The 21,955-nt window shown below is 40.5% G+C and overlaps 1 protein-coding gene across 1 annotated transcript in view; it reads right to left on the reverse strand.

Moving 5' to 3' along the window:
- TUBGCP3 (tubulin gamma complex component 3) overlaps positions 1–21,473 on the reverse strand; it is a 76,622-nt gene extending 55,149 nt beyond the window's left edge. The window contains exons 1-5 of the mRNA XM_081946426.1: positions 21,203–21,473; positions 10,750–10,857; positions 6,322–6,389; positions 2,870–2,947; positions 1,419–1,624 (exon numbers count right to left, since the gene is read on the reverse strand). Of these exons, the coding sequence (XP_081802552.1) occupies positions 1,419–1,624; positions 2,870–2,947; positions 6,322–6,389; positions 10,750–10,857; positions 21,203–21,278 (536 nt within the window). The 5' untranslated portion in view covers positions 21,279–21,473. The remainder of the gene's footprint in view (positions 1–1,418; positions 1,625–2,869; positions 2,948–6,321; positions 6,390–10,749; positions 10,858–21,202) is intronic.
- Positions 21,474–21,955: the final 482 nt, after the last annotated feature.

The raw sequence follows: 21,955 nt of genomic DNA on the forward strand, positions 1-21,955 counted from the left end.
TGCCTCTCTGCTCGGGGGCTGAAAATCCTGCCCTCAGGTGGTTAGTAAAAGCTTTAGCTTTTTAAAGCTAAAACAGAAACAAAAAGAGTAGAAGATCAAGATAAGCAGAGATTAACTACTGGATTAACACTAGACAAATAGACAAACACTAGACAAACAATCAAATTAACCAACAGTAAACAACAGCCTAATCAAGGAACTAGCAAGAATTCCCAACACTGATAGGGCAAGCTATTTTAAATAAAGAGTGAGCAAACCCCACTCCCTTCCAGCACTGACAAGATTTTATCTAGTCTGGTAATAAAACATGTGCAAGCAAATAACCAAGCTCAGAGAACACTAAGAACTCTATTGTTTTTGTCAGTGACGTGCAGTCAGGTGAGGCAAGTGAGGCACAGCCTCACCACTCTCATCATGAAAAAAAAAAGTAAAAGGAAAAAGCTGAGCTAGTTGCTGCCTCACCGTGGATGACTCTGCTTAACCTCACTGGTGCTCTCCCTCCCCAAGTGTAGTGACTTCCTCCCCAGGCCCCCATTCATTTCTCTCTCACACACACACAGCTGGATAAAACTATATAAAAATCTAGCCCAGCTTCACTGATTACAAGTTTGAAAAGGCAACGTGGCTCCACCTGCAATCAAACTACACTTGGGGAGGGAGAGCACAAGTGAGCACTGAGGAGACCACAGGAGGAGGCAGGAAGCCAGGCAAAGAGCCATGCTGTAGTACACACACTTCCCCCCAGCCTCTTTCTTTTGGAAGGCTCGGCTCGGCTCCCCTCCGGCTTCTCTGCCTCTCCTCTCACCCCAGCCTGCCAGCAGGAGGTGGTGGGTGGGCTTTATTGTGTTCCAGGCATTTCCCACCCAGACAGCAGGCTGCATTTGCAATGGTGGAGGTGTTTGGGAAAGGCAGCAGGGGAATGGGGGGGGGGGGGTGGCAGAGGAGCTGCTTTCAAGCCACTGGAAAAGATATCCAATCCAACTTTTGTGTGTGGGGAGGTTTGTTTGAGAGTGAGTGAGAGAGGGAAGGGGTAGGAGAGATAGTCCAATCCAACTTGTGTGTGTGTGTGTGTGTGTTTGAGAGAGGGGGAGGAAGGGAGAGGGGGAGGAAGGAGGGGAAGGAGAAGAAAAAGAAAAAGAAAGAAGGAGCAAAGGAGAAAAACAAATGCTGTCGCTTTAAATTGGAACTGAGCATGCCTGGCTGTGGAATTCTGGGAGTTGAAGTCCACAAGTCTAAAAATATTTGAAACCCAGCACTGTGTCAGTGCCTCACCAGTCATAAACCTCACCGCACGTCACTGGTTTATATATATATATATTGTGAGCCTGAGAGTCATATTTAAAACACTGTGACTCCAGAGTGACTCAGTCAATGCCAAAACTGAATTAAATAAAACAAGATGAATACATTTCCTTTACCCTGGAAGAAAAGTTGGTGGAGTTGGCGTTGGTCCATTTGGGGCATATATCCCTATACTACTGATCCCACTGCTTCCCATACTGCCAGGCTGGACATTCCGGTCTTGATAATTCAGAGGAAGGCTCTGAGGTCTAGCATAGTAGTAAGGAGTTGAGTGAGCATCGCGTGGTAGAGCTTGAGCAAAGAGGGTAGCAAAATTTGAAACCTTGAAGAAAAAAAAGGCCCACATTTTAAGGATACCTAATACAGTAATCTAGTCCAAAGCATCATCCAAATCAGTGTTTCTTAAACTATTCTGCAGAACACCAATGGTAAAGATGAGCCATGAATGACCCCATAATCTAGCAATATGGTTTTTATGTTTTATCTTATTAGCTAAACATTATTACTTCTCGGTGAGGTGAGTTGGGCTGAGAAAGATTGACTGGCCCAAAGTCCCCCAGCTGGCTTTCATAACTAAGGCAGGACTAGAACTCACAGTCTCCTAGTTTCTAGGCCAGCACCTTAACCAATACACCAGACTGGATCTCTATTATCCTATCAGCAAATTAAAAAAAAAACATTGTTGCAGCTCTTTCTAACGCAAAATGTAAAACAAAAATAAAATAAAACATCTGGATTTTTTGAACTAAATTTCAGAGAATGCCAGCTTTTTCATGAGAAAGTGGATTTACAGCAACCTCCCAATATAACTAGTAACAAAACTGAAATAGTTTGAGTGTTACAGCTTCTTTAAAAAAGCTCATGCAGACAATGATGAAATATGTCAACAAGTCAGAATGTAGGTATTTCTCACTGAAGAAAATGTTATATTCTGACCTTGAAATTATTTAAGAAATTACATCTGACAGACAGAAACATGGCTATTATTTTTATTAACTATGCGTCTAAAATAAGCCACAATAATAAAACATTTCTAGAGCCAAATCCAATTTTTCCCTGGATATTTTCATTGCATTCTGCATGAATTCACCTCAATGAAAACTGACTAAATATCTATTCTATACAGTCGATAGTAGAAATATCAAACACATATTTGTTCCTTGTATGTTTATTTGCTAAATTAGAGATCAATTGATGTGTTTTGCTAGCTACCAGGCCTATTAGGCACAAGATTTCTTGTAATGAAAAAGAGCCCCCCCCACCCCTTTTTTTTGCAATGGCACACCAAATAGACATACGTTCAGAGTATTACTTGCTACTAATTTCAGTGAAGTTTTTAGGCAGCAGAAGACTATAGTAAATGATTTAACCAGTCATTTAAAAACATTTTAATGTTCTTAATCATTTGAAATTGACTGTCTTGTTATTTAACTCATAAAAATGGCAAATCAATGAAATTAAAAACTTCAATGTTAAATTTCATTAGAAAAAGTTTGATTGTAAAAGCTAACATCTATATAAACACATACATACATATGTAATAAACAAGATTAAAAATGCTATTTGCCTTGTTTGACTGCTTACGAGGATCTTCACTGAGACTAAGCAGGAGGTAGAGGATTGACCATCTGTTTTTCAAAACGCCCTATGATAAGAGACAACAATTAGTTATGACAACCTGACTTCAAAATATAAAAGTATTACTTATTCAGAACAAAGCAGGTATTGTCTGCCTTTTCATTTCAAAACAGCATAAATAGGTAATGCCAAGTTCCAAGAAATCTAACCACCTATTGTTCACTTATGCAAAACTGATCCTTAAGTTTCATAGCAGCAGCCAATCACTCAGCCAGCTTCCAAGAAAATAAATTAGACACACAGATCTATTGTCACAAAAAAATTATCTATATGTGTGTACACACACACACGTACACACTTTAGAGTATCAGAAATTGCCCATTTGCCCCTTTTGTACTTATAAGCTTCTTTGTGTTTACACAAGACATTGCCTTCAAATTATTTCATTTCCACCATCTACTCTTCCACATTGGATGATGCTAGTAAAACCAAGGGAATAGATTGCGTGGACTGAATTGTTTCAATGAACAACCTATCATAGGCAAACGAAGAAAAATTGATATCAAGCATCAGTAATGGAGGATTCCTACTAAAATAAGTCATGTCCTTGCCAGGATATCCCAAGTTTCTTTTAGGTTTGTTTAAATGAATTGATTCTGCAAGATAAATTATGAAAATTAGAAAACTAAAGAAAAGACTGATAGTTCTCTTTGAGTCATTAGCTGCTCAGGAGCAATTGCGTTAAGCAGCCTTTTAACTATTTTCAGAATCTTGAAATCTTTTAGCAGCCTCCTTTAGTGAAAGAAATAACTCAACCATACCAAAGAATAATTTATTATGCGAGCATGCGCACGTACACACACGGTTTAGTTGCATAAAATTAATATATGTTTAAGGAATCCTAGACATAATGTACCAAAAATAATTAAAATAAAGCCAACATTATTTAAGGGACTGAAGGAATATATGATCAATTAATCAATATACATTAACTTAAAAATAGAGCAGGAAGATAACTTTAACATAATAAAACAAAATATACCTTGACAGTCTAAGACCTTTCCATAAAAAGTCATTTTGGGAAACTAAAATAATTGCTATTCATTTTATTTTCGTAACAAAATTTCATTACAGTATTATAGAACATAAAAGAACGCAATACATTTCCATAAAAACTAGGGTCCAACTGGTTTTGCAGGGAACAAGGCTTTGCAAAGCAATGACATTAGTATAAATGATGTACAGGGAGTCCTTGGACTACAACCCTAATTGGGACTGTAGTTTACATTGTTAAGCAAAGTGGTCAGTAAGCAAAGCATAATATAACCGTATCACCTAGCAGTAATGGCAGTTTGGCAGGCCTGGTTGCAATCATTAGGCAAGAACTGCATAATCTTTGGGTAAGGACCTCATGCCACCCCTACCCTGCCCAAACTGATGTTGCTTTGAATCTCTCCACCAGCCTATCTCCACCTACTCCTACCACTGACCTTCACTGTCTTCCTCCTACTGCTGACCCAGGATTCAGATTCTGAATAAGGACACAGTGCCAGTGAGTGCAGCAGGGCAGTGAAGCCCCATTTGCTAAAGGATACTCAATGGGCTATTGCTACTTGTGCCAACAATGGAAGTTGGAAGTCCTATACCTGCCCTGCCATCCTGCCTCCTCTACTTCCCATTACCTCCTTCCTAGGTAGGCCTAGCTCTGGAGGCTGTGCTGTGCTGAAGTGGCAGCAAGATTTGATGGCAGAGTACAAGGTGGCCCAAAGGGTAGAGATCGGGGTGGGTGGGGTGGAGATAGATGAGTGGAGGAACTGAAGCAGAACAGTTCGTGCAAGGGTAGAGAATAAAAACATGGGACGTTGCAACTGGTTGTAAATGTAGGTCAGTTGCCAAGTACCCAAATATTGATGGTAGGACTGTCAGAGTGCTGCAACAGCCAGAACTGTGAAGACTGATCGTAAATCTCAGGCGTTCAGCAATATCGTAACTTTGAATGGTCACTGAACAAATGGACCTAAATCAAAGATTACAAGAGATACTTCTCTTGTTAAAAGGAGCCAAATGGGCCTTCACTAAATTCCCACAGTTGTCTACATATGCTTCCACAAACAACACTTCTGTTTTTTTGCAACAGCAAAAGAGAATGGAATCCTTTCAGAAGCCAGGCTGCTTTAAAGTTTCAAGACAGATGCTTCATTTTGCTAATAGTTTTGTAAATTTTTTGCACATCCTAGGTACCGAATTTCCCCGAAATTACTACATGTCCTGATAATAAGACCGTGCCATATTTTTCCTGTGGGCAAAAATATACGCCCTCCCCCAATAATAAGCCCCCTGGACAACACCCCCCCCTCCAGCCAGGCAGAGCACCACTCACCAACCTAGCGATATCCCAAAGGCACAAAGCTGCAGGAGCCGGGGGGAGGGGGCAAAAGCGCTCACATTGCTTGATGCCTTTGGGATACCGTTAGGTTGGTGGGTGGCGCTGTGCCCAGCTGGAACGGGGGGTTGCCGGGCAGCTACTCTCATGAGCAGCCACCCAGTAACGCCCCTTTGCAGCCGGGCAGAGCGCCACTCACCGACCCAGTAATAGCCCAAAGGTGCTAAACCGCATGGCGCTCTGCCCGGCTGGAAAGAGAGGTTGCACGAGCATTTGTTCTGCCTCCAGCTTGTGTGCTTCCCTGCCTCACCATGCCCAACTCTCCCTGCAGGGCTGGGCCAGGGCGGCGCCACCGTTGCCATTGCCGTCGCCCCACTGCCGCCGCCGCCACCATGCTCCGAGCATAACCGGCTTCCAAACTCCGGAGATCCACTGCCGAGTCTTCCGGCAGTGGCCGCTCTGGGACTACGCTCTATGCTTGTGGGTCCCACAACCATAGAGCGTAGTCCCAGAGCGGCCACTGCCGGAAGACTCGCAGTAGATCTCCAGAGTTTGGAAGCCGGTTATGCTTGGAGAATGGCAGTGGTGGCAGCGGGGCCATGGCGGCGGCGGTGCCCTGGCCCAGCCCTGCAGGGAGAGTTGGACATGGTGAGGCAGGGAGGTACACGAGCTGGAGGCAGAACAAATGCTTGCGCAACCTCTCTTTCCAGCTAAGCAGAGCGCCACGTGGCTTAGTACCTTTGGGATATTACTGGGTTGGTGAGTGGCGCTCTGCCTGGCTGGAAAGGTGTGTTGCCGGGGAGCTGCTCATGAGCATTGTCATCTCATGACAGCTTTGTTCTGCTGGTGCAACAGTGCAACACAGCCATTTGCCCCTGAGTCTGTGCCCGGCTCTTCGGGCACCCGCTCGCAAGAGAGCAGCCATCCGGCAACCCCAAACGGATAAGCCCCCCCCCCCGATAATAAGGCCCAAGCAAAAAATTGGGGGGGGGGGGTCAAAAGAAAATAAGACCCTGTCTTATTTTTGGGGAAACACGGTAGAAAGTTTGTTCCTTTACCTGTGAGTAAAGTTTTCTGTAGAGCTCTGAAAATATAGCAGCATGTTCTTCTCTTCCTTGGCGCACAACTATAATAGAGAAAGGCATTTTAGGGGCAGTTTGGGAAGCAAATCGTCTTTTATTCAGTGTTGATACAAGAAGCTCTTTGAAGGCAAATGACATTGCTATTGGGTATTTTATTGCTATATAGATTTCTGCTGGTTTATATTACAACGTTGGCCCCCAACAATTCCTATTATATCATCATTTGTTTTTTTTTTAATCTCAATATTGTTCATATGTAGAAAATCTACATTTTGTATTAAGATGCAAATTCATGCATCTATTCATTCTTCATATACAACAACCTTTTACTTAATATTATATAAGTGATCTATGGGCTAGGAAAAGGTTTTTCTGCATAAAGATGATTATTTCTTCACAAGATCTGCCTCGCTTACATAAAAATGCAAGACAATGTATAAATGAATGGGAAAACACAAATCCTTGTTACACTAAATTTTACTTCTATTGCATGAGACCCCAACTCCTTCGCCACAGCCCACTCCTGGCCCACAACCCATTCGGAACTGGGCTGCACCAGCAGTGGGTGAGCGTGCTTGCACATGGAGCCCCACTCACAAGAGCAGCGAGCGCTCACACAAATGAAGCTGTGCACGCGTGCGCGTCAGCCCCTCACACAAAACCATCCCCTCTCCTCCCCGCAACAGGCCGCTAACACAGAAAGGTCTGGGGATGTTGCTCTATGATATCCTCTGTGGTACCGATTTGAAGAATCAGATTTCCAAAAATATAAATTTCCAAAATGAAAATGCATACATTGCTTCTTCGTCAAGATTAAGTCACTGTGAATACACTCCTCCTAATTCCAACACATTCAGCTGACATTGCTGAAGATAAATCCAAAAATATTACCATGCCAGGGCTTAAAGTGAGGGAATGGTTCTAAGGTACACTATTATGAATACTATATACCCATGGAATGCTTGGTTTTTCTTTTTCTGAAAACTCTGAATTGTTTACCTCTCTATATGGTTACAAGAATAGATACTAGCTATATAAATCAAGCACAATTTGATGTCATACAAGAGACATAGTTTACAAACTACGGTATGTTTTATTAAACGCCACATTTGTAAGATAGGTGACTATATAAATTTGGTAGATTAATAGACAGACTGATAGACACATAATAAAAGGTAACCCAAGCATCAAGCAATTGTACTGTCTCCAATAAAACAATCTTAGCCTTGGAATACCGTTTCCCCCCGAAAATAAGACAGGGTCTTATTTTCTTTTGCTCTGCAAAAGATATCCCCTAGGCCTAGGGGGTATCCCTAAGGCGCCAAGACACGTGGCATTCTGCCCGCTCCCCAGCTCCCACGGCTTGGTACATTAGGGATACCCCCTAAGTCAGTGCATGGAGCTCTGCCCGGCTGAAGGGGGTTGCGCGAGCGCCTGTTCCACCCCCAGAAAGCATGTCTCCCAGCCTCACTATGCCCTGGCCCAGCTCTCCCTGCAGGGGCAGGGCACCGCCGCGCTCCGAGCATAACTTCTTTTCCAGCTTCCAAACTCCAAAACTCGGCTGCCGAGTCTTCCAGCTCTAGAAGTGTGCTCTATGGTTGTGGGCCAGCTACCGGACAGAGAGTCTTCCGGACAGAGAGTCTTCCAGGAGCCAGCCCACAACCATAGAGCGCACTCCTAGAGCGGCCACTGCTGGAAGACTTGGCAGCCGAGTTTCGGAGTTTGGAAGCCGGAGAGGTTATGCTTGGAGAGTGGCAGTGGCAGCGCCCTGGCCCTGCAGGGAGAGCTTTGGCCAAGGCATGGTGAGGCTGGGAGGCATGCTTGGTGGGGGTGGAACAGGCGCTCGCGCAACCCCCCTCTCCAGCTGGGCAGAGCTCCATGCACTGACCTAGGGGGTATCCCTAATGTGCCAAGCCGTGGGAGCTGGGGAGCAAGCAAAGCTCCACGTGCCTTGGCGCCTTAGGGATACCCCCTAGGTTAGTGAATGGCACTCTGCCCAGTTGGAGAGGGGGTTTGCCGGGCGGCTGCTCGTGAGCGTGGTCACCTCATGGCTGCTTCGCCCCTGAGGCTGTGTCCGGCTCTTTGGGAACCCGCTTGCAAGGGAGCAGCCGCCTGGCAACTGCCTCCTCCGGCCAGGCAGAAAGCCAGTCCCCAACCTAGCAGTATCCCGAAGACAGCAAGCAATGTGAGAGCCTTTCCTCCCCAGCCTCCCACGGCTTGGTGCCTTAGGGATACCACTAGGTCGGTGAGCGGTGCTCTGCCTGGCCGGAGGGGGGGTTGTCCAGGGAGCTTATTTCCGGCTTATATTTTTGCCCACGCGAAAAATGTGGCAAGGCGTTAGTTTCAGGACAGGTTGTATTTTCAGGGAAACACGGTATGGATTTTTAAAAATTTCTATTAAATACTCTATGTGGGCCAATATAAATTATGGTCAGAAACCCTTACTGCAAAAATAAAAAGACAACATCTCTGTTATTCACAAAATAATTGAGAAAATGATATTTTAAACTATTCTACGTCTTATGGTTTATAAAATTAATTGATGTCAGAGTTTGTGTTCTGGATTATACACAATGCATCTGGAAGATGAGATCATCCTCACTCAAAAATATAAGGTGGATGGCAGCAAAGCTGTCAAAAAGCAACCTCTTCCCCTTAAGTTTCTTGTCTCGTCTATGGAAGGAATAAAGGGGCAAATCCCCATTTCCTGCTGCAAAGACATAACTGTCCAACCTACTTTTCACACAGCATTTTTTCTATATACACTTGCAATTTTAAAAATGGATTTCTTTATTATTCTTCAGAGAAAACAGTGGACTATATAGGATGAAAGAGGATCATTGCTCCTTACTTCACTTCCCACAACCAGTAAGTGCATAATAGCCAAAAGCTACCCTTCCAAAGTGCTTGTACAGTATTTTGGCAACCTCCAGCTTTGTAAAATAACATGATGATCACAGCAGAAAATTTCCTGCATGGACAATCTATAAAGGAAATGGGAACTTGAAAGAGAAAGAGGAGGAGGAAGAGGAGTCAAAATTATGATGCCACTGAATGAGGGTAACTAGTTTGTGAAGTTGCAGCTGCGACAGTGACCCTCCAGTTGTGATCATGCAATTGCAATGTTTCAGTGAGCTGAGGTCACATGATTGCCATTTGTCACCTTCCCTGCTAGCTTCCCATAAAGTCAACGGGGAAGCCAGGAGGGAAGGTTGCAGTTGCTCCTGTAAATCAATCCTGTCACTTTTTCTCCTGAGGAGCCCCACTATGGAGTACAAGATCCCAAGGCAGGGATCTCATACTCTACAGTACACTCAACAACCTGAACTCCCACTGACCTGCTTGCACTCAACTTGTCTGGTGCCTGCTTGTATCTTTTGCAGACCTACCAGTGGCCCTCACTGTTCCACCTGCACCTTCATTGACCTGACTGTGCTCTCCAGTGACCACCCACAAAAGGCCTCACTGGTCTGCATGCATTCTTTAGCACCCACCCACCCCACACTCCTTACTCGCACCTTTTAACTGTTACATGGTGCCGGGGTTAAGATGGCACTGCTAGGATTGCCTTTGCTAAGCAATGTGGTAACGACATTGTGCTTTACAATATTATCACTTAATGACAATGATCCCAGTTCCAATTGCTGTTGTAACCTGTATATATGCCATGCCATTAAAAAGCTTGAAAAAGAAAGGGGTGAGGCAAAAACTCAGATTTAGAATCTGAGACGCCACTAAAATCTACAAGTTTGTCTAACAGTTATCTAAAAGTTTGGCTCTGGTTGTAATTTCTTTTAATTGTTGCTAGCCACCTGGAGTCACTGAGTTGGACAGTATATAAGTTTATTTTGTTGTTAGTTAGTTAGTTAAATCTACTCTAAATTCCCTCAAGTTCAGCTGGGCTTACTTTAAGGGAATTGCATGCCAGCTTCTTAATACTTGTTATCACCTTACTCATTATTTATAGTTGCTTCAGTTAGAATCTCTGCTGCATCTCAGATCTTTTTGTGTGTAATTGACAATAGTCATGGAAATACTATCTATGCCAGACAATCCACCTGATGCCCTCAGAGGTTGATACCAACCATGATGGGAGCAGCAAAGAAAGTATTGAACTCTGAGGTTTATCTGGAGTGCATCAAATCTAGAATCTTGCTACGATTGTCATTTCATATTTTCTTCTGCATTATGTCTTCTCTGTATTAATTTCAGCTAACAGTGATACATTTTAATTCATATGAACATAGACTAAATTTTATTTATGTTCAATAAAAATTATTGGAGTAATAATATAGCACTGATAAGTAATCTAGTAAATCTAACCAAGTACAATTTAGTAGCAGTACAAACTTCATCGAAAATAAATCTAAACACCATTAAAAAGCAAATTCAAAATAAACTTACATTCTTTTTTAATTTTTTCTGCCACAAGAAATTCATCTCTCTCGACTGTAGGGGCAAAGTTGCTTCCAATGACTCGCACTGCATACTGAAACTGCTGTGCAACATCAGCTGAAATGAAAGCACAGTTAGATTGTAAATATTTCGTTGTATTTGTTTATTTAATCATTTATTTCCTACCTTTCCCTCAGGGAGTTCATGAAAAGGCATGTTTTTTCCCACCCATATTATCTTCCAAACAATCTTTGAACTTAAGTCAAATTGCTAATGAACAACTCAATATTGTTCAAAAAGATTCATCACTGAACAGATATTGTATTTAGATTTTTCAAGACTTGGAAACCATGACATCACATATATTAGTAAACTAGTAGAAAGAAATCTCTTAAAAACAAAGCCTCCATAATCAGAAGATGAATGGATAAAGTGTGCTACTATACAGTCAAGAACATTTGATCTAAATCAGCAATTCTCAAAGTATGGTCTGATGATTTTTTTCAGAAGTCAATTCAATATTTTTAAATTTCTCTGTTTTAACTTCTAATATAGCAAATAGTGACAGATGTAACTCACATTAACCAAAGCTCTCTTGGTCCTCAATCATGTTTAAGCATATAGAGATATCCTGAGACCAAAATATTTAAGAACCACTGATCTAAATCGTTTTGGAAACAAACATCACAAACCCAAGAAAGATACTTTGCATTTCCTCAATTAAACCCAAGGCTTTAGAAACTACTAAAACCTAATCTATTAAGAACCATTCCAATTATATAGTACCTATAGCCAAAGCAATGATACATACATTCTATTTATTTATAAGATGATTAATATAATACAATTCATAACAGGGCCAGGTCAAATAATTAAACAAAACAACCCAATTTTAAAAAGCAAGATGAGATTTTTCACATAACTTGTCATGAGAGAACATCTATTTGTTCAACTCAAAAATCAACTAGGTTAGCAAAATTCTTAAAACAATTCAAAAATTACAAAATCCAGGTGTTTGATTCAAACAGCCAAGTTTCTTCATACATTTTTCAGTTGTTTCCTTTCAGTTTCAGTTGCTTCAACTCTCTTTAAGAAACAAGATGTGTATATACAACCTTGTAAAAACAGGGGGCATTAACTCCTCCTCCAATCACAAGGAGAGATCTGAGGTCATTACAAGAAAGCTAATTTAAATTTTTTGTTTTTTCTTGTGGGTTGAGATTTTTAACAATGGAAAGCCCCAAGAAATGATTTTCAGAGATGTAACAGGCTGATGATTTAAGAGTGGAAATTTAGAATAGTTTGCTTCATAGAAGTACTGACTTCTATTTCCATCTTTATTTTGAAGAGAGGGAGGAATTTGTGCCTTCAATGTTAGCAATTTTTCAGAACAAGCTTGCATTTTCAAGCATTCATACTTCAAATAATGACTTGGTTTTTCAGTACTGTTCACTTGAATCTTTATAAGTAAACAATATATTGTTCCTTCTAAAGCTGAGTGATTTCTCAGGTCAAAAGCTGTTGGAAACAAGGGCACCAGAAAGCTAGATTTAAACAACTGTATATCTTGGAGCAGGCATTTAAATTCAATTTTGGATAATTCTAAATGGAACAGGACAGGCACTGTGTGTTTTCACCACCAAATATATCACTCAGTTTTCCCAACCTCTTGTTTAGCCCTTAAGAGTCACCAGGGTTAACATTTTACATTAACATTTTACATTTACATTTTACATTTATATTCACAATAACTATAATTAGAAGAGAAACACCCTCAACTACCCCTTAACTTTTATTACCCAGAAAACTCTTGTTTAAATGAATTAATTGCATCTCATGAATATACAACAAGGCACGAATATATATTTTAAGGTTAATAAGAAAGCCATTTAGAATATGCCCAAAAACACATATATATGCGTGTACAAAGATTTCCGAAACCTCACTTTAGGACTGAAAAAAACCCACAAAAACTTATGAGAATGATAATAATTTTCAGATTATGTCTTTGTTTGACTATCCTGGCAGAAGCTCTTAATGAACACATTTACAGAACGTTCTCCAAAAATTAAGTATATTATTATATGCTATTCTGATTGCAAAGTGCCTACAGCAAAAAGCATACATTATTAATTTGATGAAGGCATATTCCTAACACATTTTTTAGCAATTTAAATCATGTGCACTTTTATATTAATTGCTATAAAACCATGTTTCCTTAATGATTAGTGGTGATTGTTCTTTACCACCTATTATGCAATATACATTTCCTTCTGTTCCATTAATGTATTAGAGGAATTTACACTAATATATATATATATATATATATATATATATATATATATATATATATATATATATATATATATATATATATATATATATATATATATATATATATATATATATATATATATATATATATATATATATATATATATATATATATATATATATATATATATATATATATATATATATATATATATATATATATATATATATATATATATATATATATATATATATATATATATATATATATATATATATATATATATATATATATATATATATATTTTCAAAGCCTAGAAGGTGTTATCGGCAAATCCTCTGAGAAATTGGAAGGAAAATAGCATAGGGACTACATTATATAAAGTTAAAATGGAAAAAAAATTCCCAGAATAAAATATTCTAATTGTCATAGCTGGAGCTTTCTAAAACTTGTAAAAATATAAATATATGTAATTAAATTAAATATAAGTTGACAAAGACTTGGAGCAAACAAATGAAATATTAAAACATTTAGCTGGTTTTTCCATTAACAAGGTAATTAGTAATACTTAAACAAGTATTTGAGGTCAGAAGTAAATTTAGAAAAAAAAACCTAGGAAAATCCGAGCTTTTGAATCCAATGACTTGGGATTTCAAGCATACATTAGGTGCTCTTTAAAAGAAAGATGAGATTTTGTGCAATAATTCATTTTGGTTTTTCTAGCAATAATTTTCTTAAATTGTATTATTTTCCCTATTTTGATGTGCTTTAAACCTCTGGTTGCTGACCTCAAACTTCCAATTAAGGTGAACACTGCATCTTTCCCCTGGACTTCCATTGATTCATCCTTGCTCCTCACTTTTATCTATGTTTCTACCGCCAAAATTATTTTTGATTGCATCTCCCTTCCTGCTCATATTTCAAAATCTATACACAGCTTTTCCTGCTTCCTCTCTGCTTTTGCGTCCAGCTATAACCTTGTATCATCACAATCTCCACTTTCCCAATCCTCAACCCCTTTCATTCCTTCAAAAGACAATCCCCTCTTGCATTCTGCAAACCTCTAGGGACACAAGTATTTTACAATAATTAAAAATTACAAAGAGAAATAATAATATTTTATTAAATAATAATAGCAATAACAATAATAAATGTATTATTATGTAATGAGAACGTCCAAATATGCAATTATCCTTATAATATGGATGCAATCGTCATCAGAATCTTTTGCTTTTTCCTCTTGGTGTAACAAAAGCTACAATTAGTAAACTGTACACAGCTGCACATATATAAACCAAAGCAGGGGTGGGTTCCTGTACTGGTTAGTACTGGTTCGCTGCGTGCACACACCGCCACGCATTGTTCACGCATGCGCAGTTGACTTTAAATTGTTCTGCACATGCCGGCAACAGCAGAAGAGACTGGGGAACCGATTTGGGGGTGTGGCCAGCCTGGGTCGCTGCCAGTTCTGCAACACAGGCCAAATCACCACTTTCAGTTCGACTGAACCAGGCCGAACTGGGAGCAACCCACCTCTGAACCAAAGCATGTTCTTTGAGAGTTGTGTTTTATCATCTGCCTAAAATATATTTTCTCCTCCAGTTTGACTTTCCTCTTGCCTACTCACATGTGCACTTACATCAGCAGCAGGGCATTGGACCCAAGTATTGTATTTCAGTCTTGCTGTACAGAAGCAAAGGAGTATTTAAATGAAACACATTTTGGCAGCAAATCTCACCCTTGAAAATATTATCTCCATTTGGAACAGCTGTTGGAAGAAGGAATTACCTTAAATTGGTTACATTATATACAGCTTCAGAAGAGATGGGAAGAAGATCGCAGGGTCGGTTTTATGGATAAAGAAGTGGAACTGATTAAGCAGATAAAAGAGACTGGTCCAAAACAAGTTAAAAGAATATATAATGTACTGTTAGAAAGAGACTCAGAAAATGAATTGGTTAAGGATTGTATGATTAAATGGGCTCAGAATTTTGGTGAAGTGGTTATGTTGGAAACGTGGGAAAAAATATGGATTCAGAATGTTAAATTTACACAGTCACAGAATTTAAGGGAGAATTTTTATAAAATGTTTTACAGATGGTATTTAGATCCTAAAAAATTATCATGCCCAAATGTTCAACCAAAATGCTGGAGATGCGGGTGTCTAGATGCTACTTTTTTTCATGTATGGTGGACTTGTAACAAGGTGAAAGCTTTTTGGATAAAGATATGGTGGGTTATGCAGAATGTATTTAAGAAAAGAATACAATTCACTCCGCAAATGTTTTTATTGGGTATAGTTAAGGATTTTACCAAAGGGGAAACAAAATTGGCCTTGTATATGGTTACAGCAGCTAGGTTGTTGATTGCGCAACATTGGAAAAAAGATTTTTTACCGACAATTGATCAATGGATTCAGAAGGTGGCGGGGTTCGCCGAAATGGCAAAAATCTCAGCTTTCTTAAAAGCTCAGAAACAGGAGGAATATACACAGGAGTGGGCAAAATGGATTGATTATATACAGAATAAATATCAGACTAGGAGTTATTATCTAGTCTTTAGGTAAGAATGTTTAGACCGATAGATGATCAGAGTAAATAGTATATGGGATGTTTGGAATTGTTAGAGTGGTATACAGCGGAAGTCAGGGGGGTGGGTTTGTGTGGGAGGTGGGGGAGGGTTAGGGTGGAGGGTGGGGCAATATATATATATGAATAAATTAGAAGATGGGATTAATGAAACATTGTTAGGCTAGGAGAAATTTATATTAAGAGTTATAGATGTTAAATTAGCTTAGAAAATGATCAATGTGTTATTATTAATTTAAGAGAAATTTATATAGTGTTTGTTGGGAGGAGAGGGGTTATGAGTAATCTATTTTAAGATGGGGGGAGGGGAGGGGGTAAAGTGTTTGGTATAATATTTGAATGTGAATTTTTGCGGGGGGGTTGGGGGGTATAGCATTTGTATGAGATTTATATTGTGTGGAGGGGGGGTGAAAACGGGGAAAATTTGTTTGTACAAAACTCTTTTAATAAAAAAAAAAGAAAATATTATCTCTGGATCTGAATTAAGTTTGAATGTCTACACAGTTTGAGGCGACTCTGAGTGGTTCCACTCCTTTCTAGATGGGTACATCTAGTCAATAGTGGCAGTGGGAGATGTTGGCACCTTAAGTACTCTATAATGGAGTTTTAGAAAGCTAAGTCCTTTCCCTTCATCCTTTTTAATATCTATATCAGCGGTCACCAACTGGTAGTCCATGGACCACTGGTGGTCTGCGAGAAAATTTTGGTGGTCCGCAGAAAATTCTTTGCATTTTTTATATTGCACTAAATCAGGGATCCTCAAACTATGGCCCCTGGGCCGGATATGGCCCGCCAAAGCAATTATTCCCGTTTGCTGACGGGGTTGGGTCCTTCAGGCACTTAGCTTGGCTGCCTGTTTAGTAGCTCCAGCCCTTTCCTCCCTCCCTCCCTCCCTTCCTCCCTAGAAGTCCAGGCACTTCAGTGAGTGGTGAGTGAAACGGCAGCCGGGCTCCTCGAAAGACAAAGTTTGCAGGGGGGCAATCTAGCACCCCGGCAAGCTACTAAACAAACATTCATTCTTAGCCATATTTGAGATTCTTAGCTGCAATGGATAGCAAACCTAGGCTTGACTCCAGGTGCTTCTCTCCACTAACAGGAGGCCCAGCTAAGTGCCTGAAGGACCCCATCCCATCACTAATTCACATTAGTGGTCCATAGGATTTAAAATTATGAATTTAGTGGTCCCTGGGGTCCAAAAGGTTGGTGACCCCTGATATACATAACGCCATCAGAAGAGGACTATTGCTGATTTGGGGTGAGACATCATCAATATATTGATGTGCTTTTCAGTATATTGATGATGTCACAATGGAGGGATGCAGCGTAAATCCCAACTTTGCATTTCTATCAGAGTCTGGATAAGAGGCTCACATTCAAGATTCTGTTACTATTACCTTATAATAAAGGTAGCACAATATTAGCATGCATGACTTTTGGTCTCCTAGTCTGGTTACCTGGAAGTCTCAATGACCTGAATTCTCACCCCTACCCCCATTTTGTGAGAATTAGGGAAGCGTTTCAGTTACTTGGATTAAGTTATGCCTGAACTGAGATTTCTTTTAGCTGAATGTTGTCTTGATTTCATTTTTTTCCCTCTTATTTCTCGATGTCATTCTTTCTTCTCATTTCAGGAACCCACATTGGGACTCTGATCTTCCAAACTGTCTTCTCTATATTATGTAATATTTGCAAAAAAAAAAAAAGAAGAAGAAGAAAGTTACTGTACTTATTTATCAGCAACATTTGTAAGAGAATTGGCCCCAGGCACCTCGTGATATAGGTTTTTAGAGGGTGCTTGGGGAGTCTAATGGTCTAGTAGTTGGCTTCTAGGAACAGAAAGCAATCTGGGCTCTCTGACAAAATTGCTCCTGAGCAGTTTATTTCTATGCACCAATCCTGAGGCACACTTTAGTTCCTCTGGGAGACAAAGCATCAGAAATGATATACAGTATATGTATGGATAAGGATCAAAAGCCAAAACTGATCTAGAATAAGTTCAGGCCTATGTCATGGTGATAAGTAAGGGAAACTATCATTAATTCTCTCACATAGCTCATCAGGCTGCAGCCAGCAGCTTTCTTTAGGATGGTAAATTCCTACTCATCACTTTCTGAAGCAGGAGAACCTACCTAAGTGTTTCTGTTTATGAACCTGCAAAGTATTTTTTTTTTCTTTATAATGGATGTTTTGTTATATTTTAGTATGTAAATGAAAGCCACAGTGAAAGCAGTCTTCATAACACAAAGCATTAAAATACATCATCGTATAATATGTACAATACATTGTTAGACATTTAAATTAAATGCAGGTAGTCCTCAACTTACAACCACAACTAGGACTGGAATCTGTCGTTGAGCAAAGTTGCCATTACGCAAGATGCCCACATGACCACTTTGCTCAACAACTGCAATCCCAGCTCTCCTAATTGTGGCTGTTAAGCGATGGTTCGGGTCATTAAATGGATTGAGAGGGGCCTCAAGGTTGGAGGAGGCCCTGGAGGCCTCAGCCAGCTATGGTAACCAGTAGCACATGTAAAGTGTTCCACTTATTTTTTGTGCCCAATTGATGCAAGGCATAGCCTTCCTACAGAGGTCAACTTGCACCATTCTGCTACTGGGCACCATTTTATTGAGTCTTCCCAGGCATGATGAAGTGGGGAGTACGATCTTAAGCTCCATTTCTGCACTCCTCTGGTGGGAAACAGAAATCATGATGCTCTAAGATGTCTTTCTGCTCTCCATCAGAAAGGTTCCCTTCCTTGCACAGAGTAGAGCTGAAAACCCTTTTTTCACAATATTCCACAATGTGGAAGTCTCTGGCTCCTAGTCCATTTTCCTTTTACCTCCAGTGGGGTAGTTACCCAGCTGCCTGAAAACACCATTTTACCCGAAGAAAAAAGTAATGATTAATCTATTTAAAGATCCCAGATCTTCAAACAAGATTTGAAACATGTGAAAAACAAGCCCTATAAAAAGAACCTTCAGGGAATTAAGAAAAACATTCTTCCTAAAGATCATTACCAATCATAAGTACTACTCATAAGTACTACCCATAAGTACTAACCACACTTAAGTACTACCCATAAGTACCACCCTTAAGACATACTTTTGGTATGTCTTTTTCAATAGCATCACAATGCAATAGAACATAACAGAATTATAACAGATAGTTCAAGGCTTTTAAAAAATTATTTATCCGACAGCTCTTAATGATTCCTGATCTTTGTGCCAAGCATACACCAATTCCATTACATATATGAATTGCACAACAGGTTAGAAAATCTGCACTGGCCTCCAAAAATTAACTGCCCTTCACTTTTGAAAATGGAAAGAGTGATTTATAATTAAAGTTACAACTCATGCAATACAGCAAAAGATGACAAGGTAAAGTACATTGATCAGAAATCTTTTTTATATACAGATACAAGGAATCTCAACTATAGAAGCCTGGCAATGGAAGGAGCTAAGAGGACAGATATGATCTACGACTATCACAGAGATTTTTATGGCCAGCCTTAAGATCAAAGCTATGCTTACTGCTCAGCAAAAAACAACGGCTAAGTTAAGGTGTTTCATAAGAGTTTCCAAAAGGACTGTGGTTGGGGGCTCTCCCACTCTGCCCACCAGAGTGAATGCTACCAAAATGACTTTCAGCATCATTTCAACTGGGAACTTAAAAATTAAAGGCTGAAAGAAGAAACCCCTTCTCCTTTTAGTTAACTGATACAATCCCATCTGGAGTGTATTACTAGATTACAACTTCCAAAACACAACTGGCATGAAAAATGTTTGTTGAATAATAGTACTCATCACAACAAAAGTTTTGGACCAAAACCTTCTCTGGATATTTAACCTCAAGAGGAAAGTATTTATAGATGAACTAAGTGTCCTTTCTGGATTTCCTTACTAGAGATAAAAGCATATTCTCATTGTGGAGAGGCAGTTGGATTAAAAAAGGCTTCTTTATTAAGCCAATCTCAGGTACATGTATTGCTAGTCTGGAATATGGGTTTTAAACATTTGTGTCATTTCTTCTCCAAAGACTATAGGCCACAGCTGGCCATATTTTGATCTGGACTTCCACCTTAAAATCTAATGGACTGATTTCTGACTGTAAGTAGCCTCTTCTGAGCAAGGATGTAGGGTTAACTCTGGCAGATAGCCTGGCACAGCTTTTTCATATGCCCATTATGCCACATTTGAAAGATTATGTCAGACTTGGCCTGCCTGCTGGCCAGGCCCTTGGTAGCACTGTTTGGGGTGGGTTGTATATATGCCTTTTGGCTACGTCGTCAATTAGGACATTTCTCTTGACATAAACTTTTGGTATCTCTGGTGCAGTTATCTCCCCAAAAGTGGTTGTGGACAATCCTGGAACTTCTCTTGATTTCTACAAATACCTACTGGTTCACTTGCTTCTAAATCCATCCTGAGCATTTGATAGGGTTGTGGCACCCTGCAGTTGTGTTGTAGGGACTCCTCTACTAATTAAAGTCTTCAGAGAAAGTAATGAAGTTCCTGAAGATCTTCAAATGTTTGTTTTTGTAACTTTTAATCCATCTTTTACAAGTGATCGGGATCACATGGTTTTCTGCGTGCTGCTAGTTAATTCTAGCTAGATTCCTGACATCAGTAATATTTTGAATCCAAAGATCCCTATCCCTTTAATATATCTGTCTACATATAGTATCACTGTATATAATATCTCACTATCTTTTGACTTAACTGTTGAATTCAGTTAAGCAGCATGCCTGAACCTACTGAATTGTGTCTGAATGAATATATATGGGAAGTAGTAAACAATCACGTGTATTTAACCTCTTGTAATATTCTACAAGAAACTGGGCTCTGAAGGGAATCTTTTGCTGCTTGCTATCAACATTTCAACAACAGTCCATCGCCCTAATAACTAAGAACATTTTTCAAAAATAAAATATTTTTTCAAACATAGGTCAGCACTTTCAGCTTGCTATTTGACCAGCAGTAAACAAAAATCAACCTTTCAATGAGAGCTAATTGACTCATACAATAAACCTTGTTTACCATACAGGTGAAGTCATGTTCGCCTGCAGTTTTACAACCCCCCACAGTGTTTGCCTTCCACACCTGCTCCTTCTGCCTTCTCTTATTCCTTTTAAGGAATTCAAATTAGAACGAAAGACGGTTCCCAGGACCATAATTCCCTAGACGGGGGATGATTGGTTTCAGAAGTGAGAGAGGCATTAACTGAACAGCCGTTCAAATTCGTGCTCCCCACTTGAACCCTTGCTTGGGTTCGCCGGGATGCGAGGGGAGGAGTAAGAAGAGCGCATAAGGTAGCCGCAACTACTCTCTTCCCTGCCAAAGGGACTGCCGGGCCACGTGAACCAGACTGGTCGCCCCGCCAGCCCACCAACCCACCCACCCTAGCCGCGGTCCGCTCCGTCTGTATTCTGCAGCAGCAGCAGTAGCATCACCAGCCGCCTCCTCATTCTTGAGAAGGGGAGCCGGAAAGCCCGGCTGCTCCGAGCGGCCCTGACAGCTACAAAGGAGCCGCTTATTCTCTCCCTGCCAGAGCGCAACCCTCTCTGGCGGGGGAGGAAGGGGAGCCAGACCGTTACCTTCGCCCTTGCCCAGGATGCGGCAGCAGAGATTCTGCAGCAGAACGTTGGGGGACTTCTGGTCCGGGCTCGCCATCCTCGCGCGCGGAGGGGGAGGTGGCGGGGCGGGGAGAGCGCCCTCCTTCCCTCCCTCTTCGCGGGGCCACTCCCCGAGCCGCTCAACCCGGTGCTTTGACTGGCCCCCGCCTCAGGGCGCCATTTTAATTAAACCCGCCGAAAGGCGAGGGAAAGGGGAGGAAAAGAAAAGAAACGGTTTTCAATTGCAAGCCCCCATAATGCCCCGCAGTCCGGACGGCGCAACATGAAACACCTTCCGTCGGGCAACCATCTTTTCATAACGAAGAGGTTCCGGGGACGCAATGGAATTACACCCGAGAAGCCTCCAGGAGGAATGTCACGTTGCGGTGGGGTGGGGTTTTTTTCCCCCGCCTTCACTCCATGCAGCAACAATTGGATTCTTTCCCCTCAGAAAACGAAAATAATTTGCCCCTGATTTGTCGGACCGCATTTACTTACGTCACGTAATGACGTCATCTTTTAAAATAGAATGGAATGGAATTCTTTTATTGGACACACAAGGAATTTGTCTATGCTGCATATGCTCTCAGTGTACATAAAGAAAAATAAAATAGAATACATTCATCAAGAATCATAAGGTTCAACACATAGTGTTAGGTTACTAATAAGCAATCAAATTATACTAGGAAACAATGATGACTATTGTGGTTACTCTCTTCAGGTTAATAACATTAA

The sequence above is a fragment of the Natrix helvetica genome (genome assembly GCF_964273705.1).
Source record: "Natrix helvetica genome assembly, chromosome: 3".
Taxonomy (NCBI): domain Eukaryota; kingdom Metazoa; phylum Chordata; class Lepidosauria; order Squamata; family Natricidae; genus Natrix; species Natrix helvetica.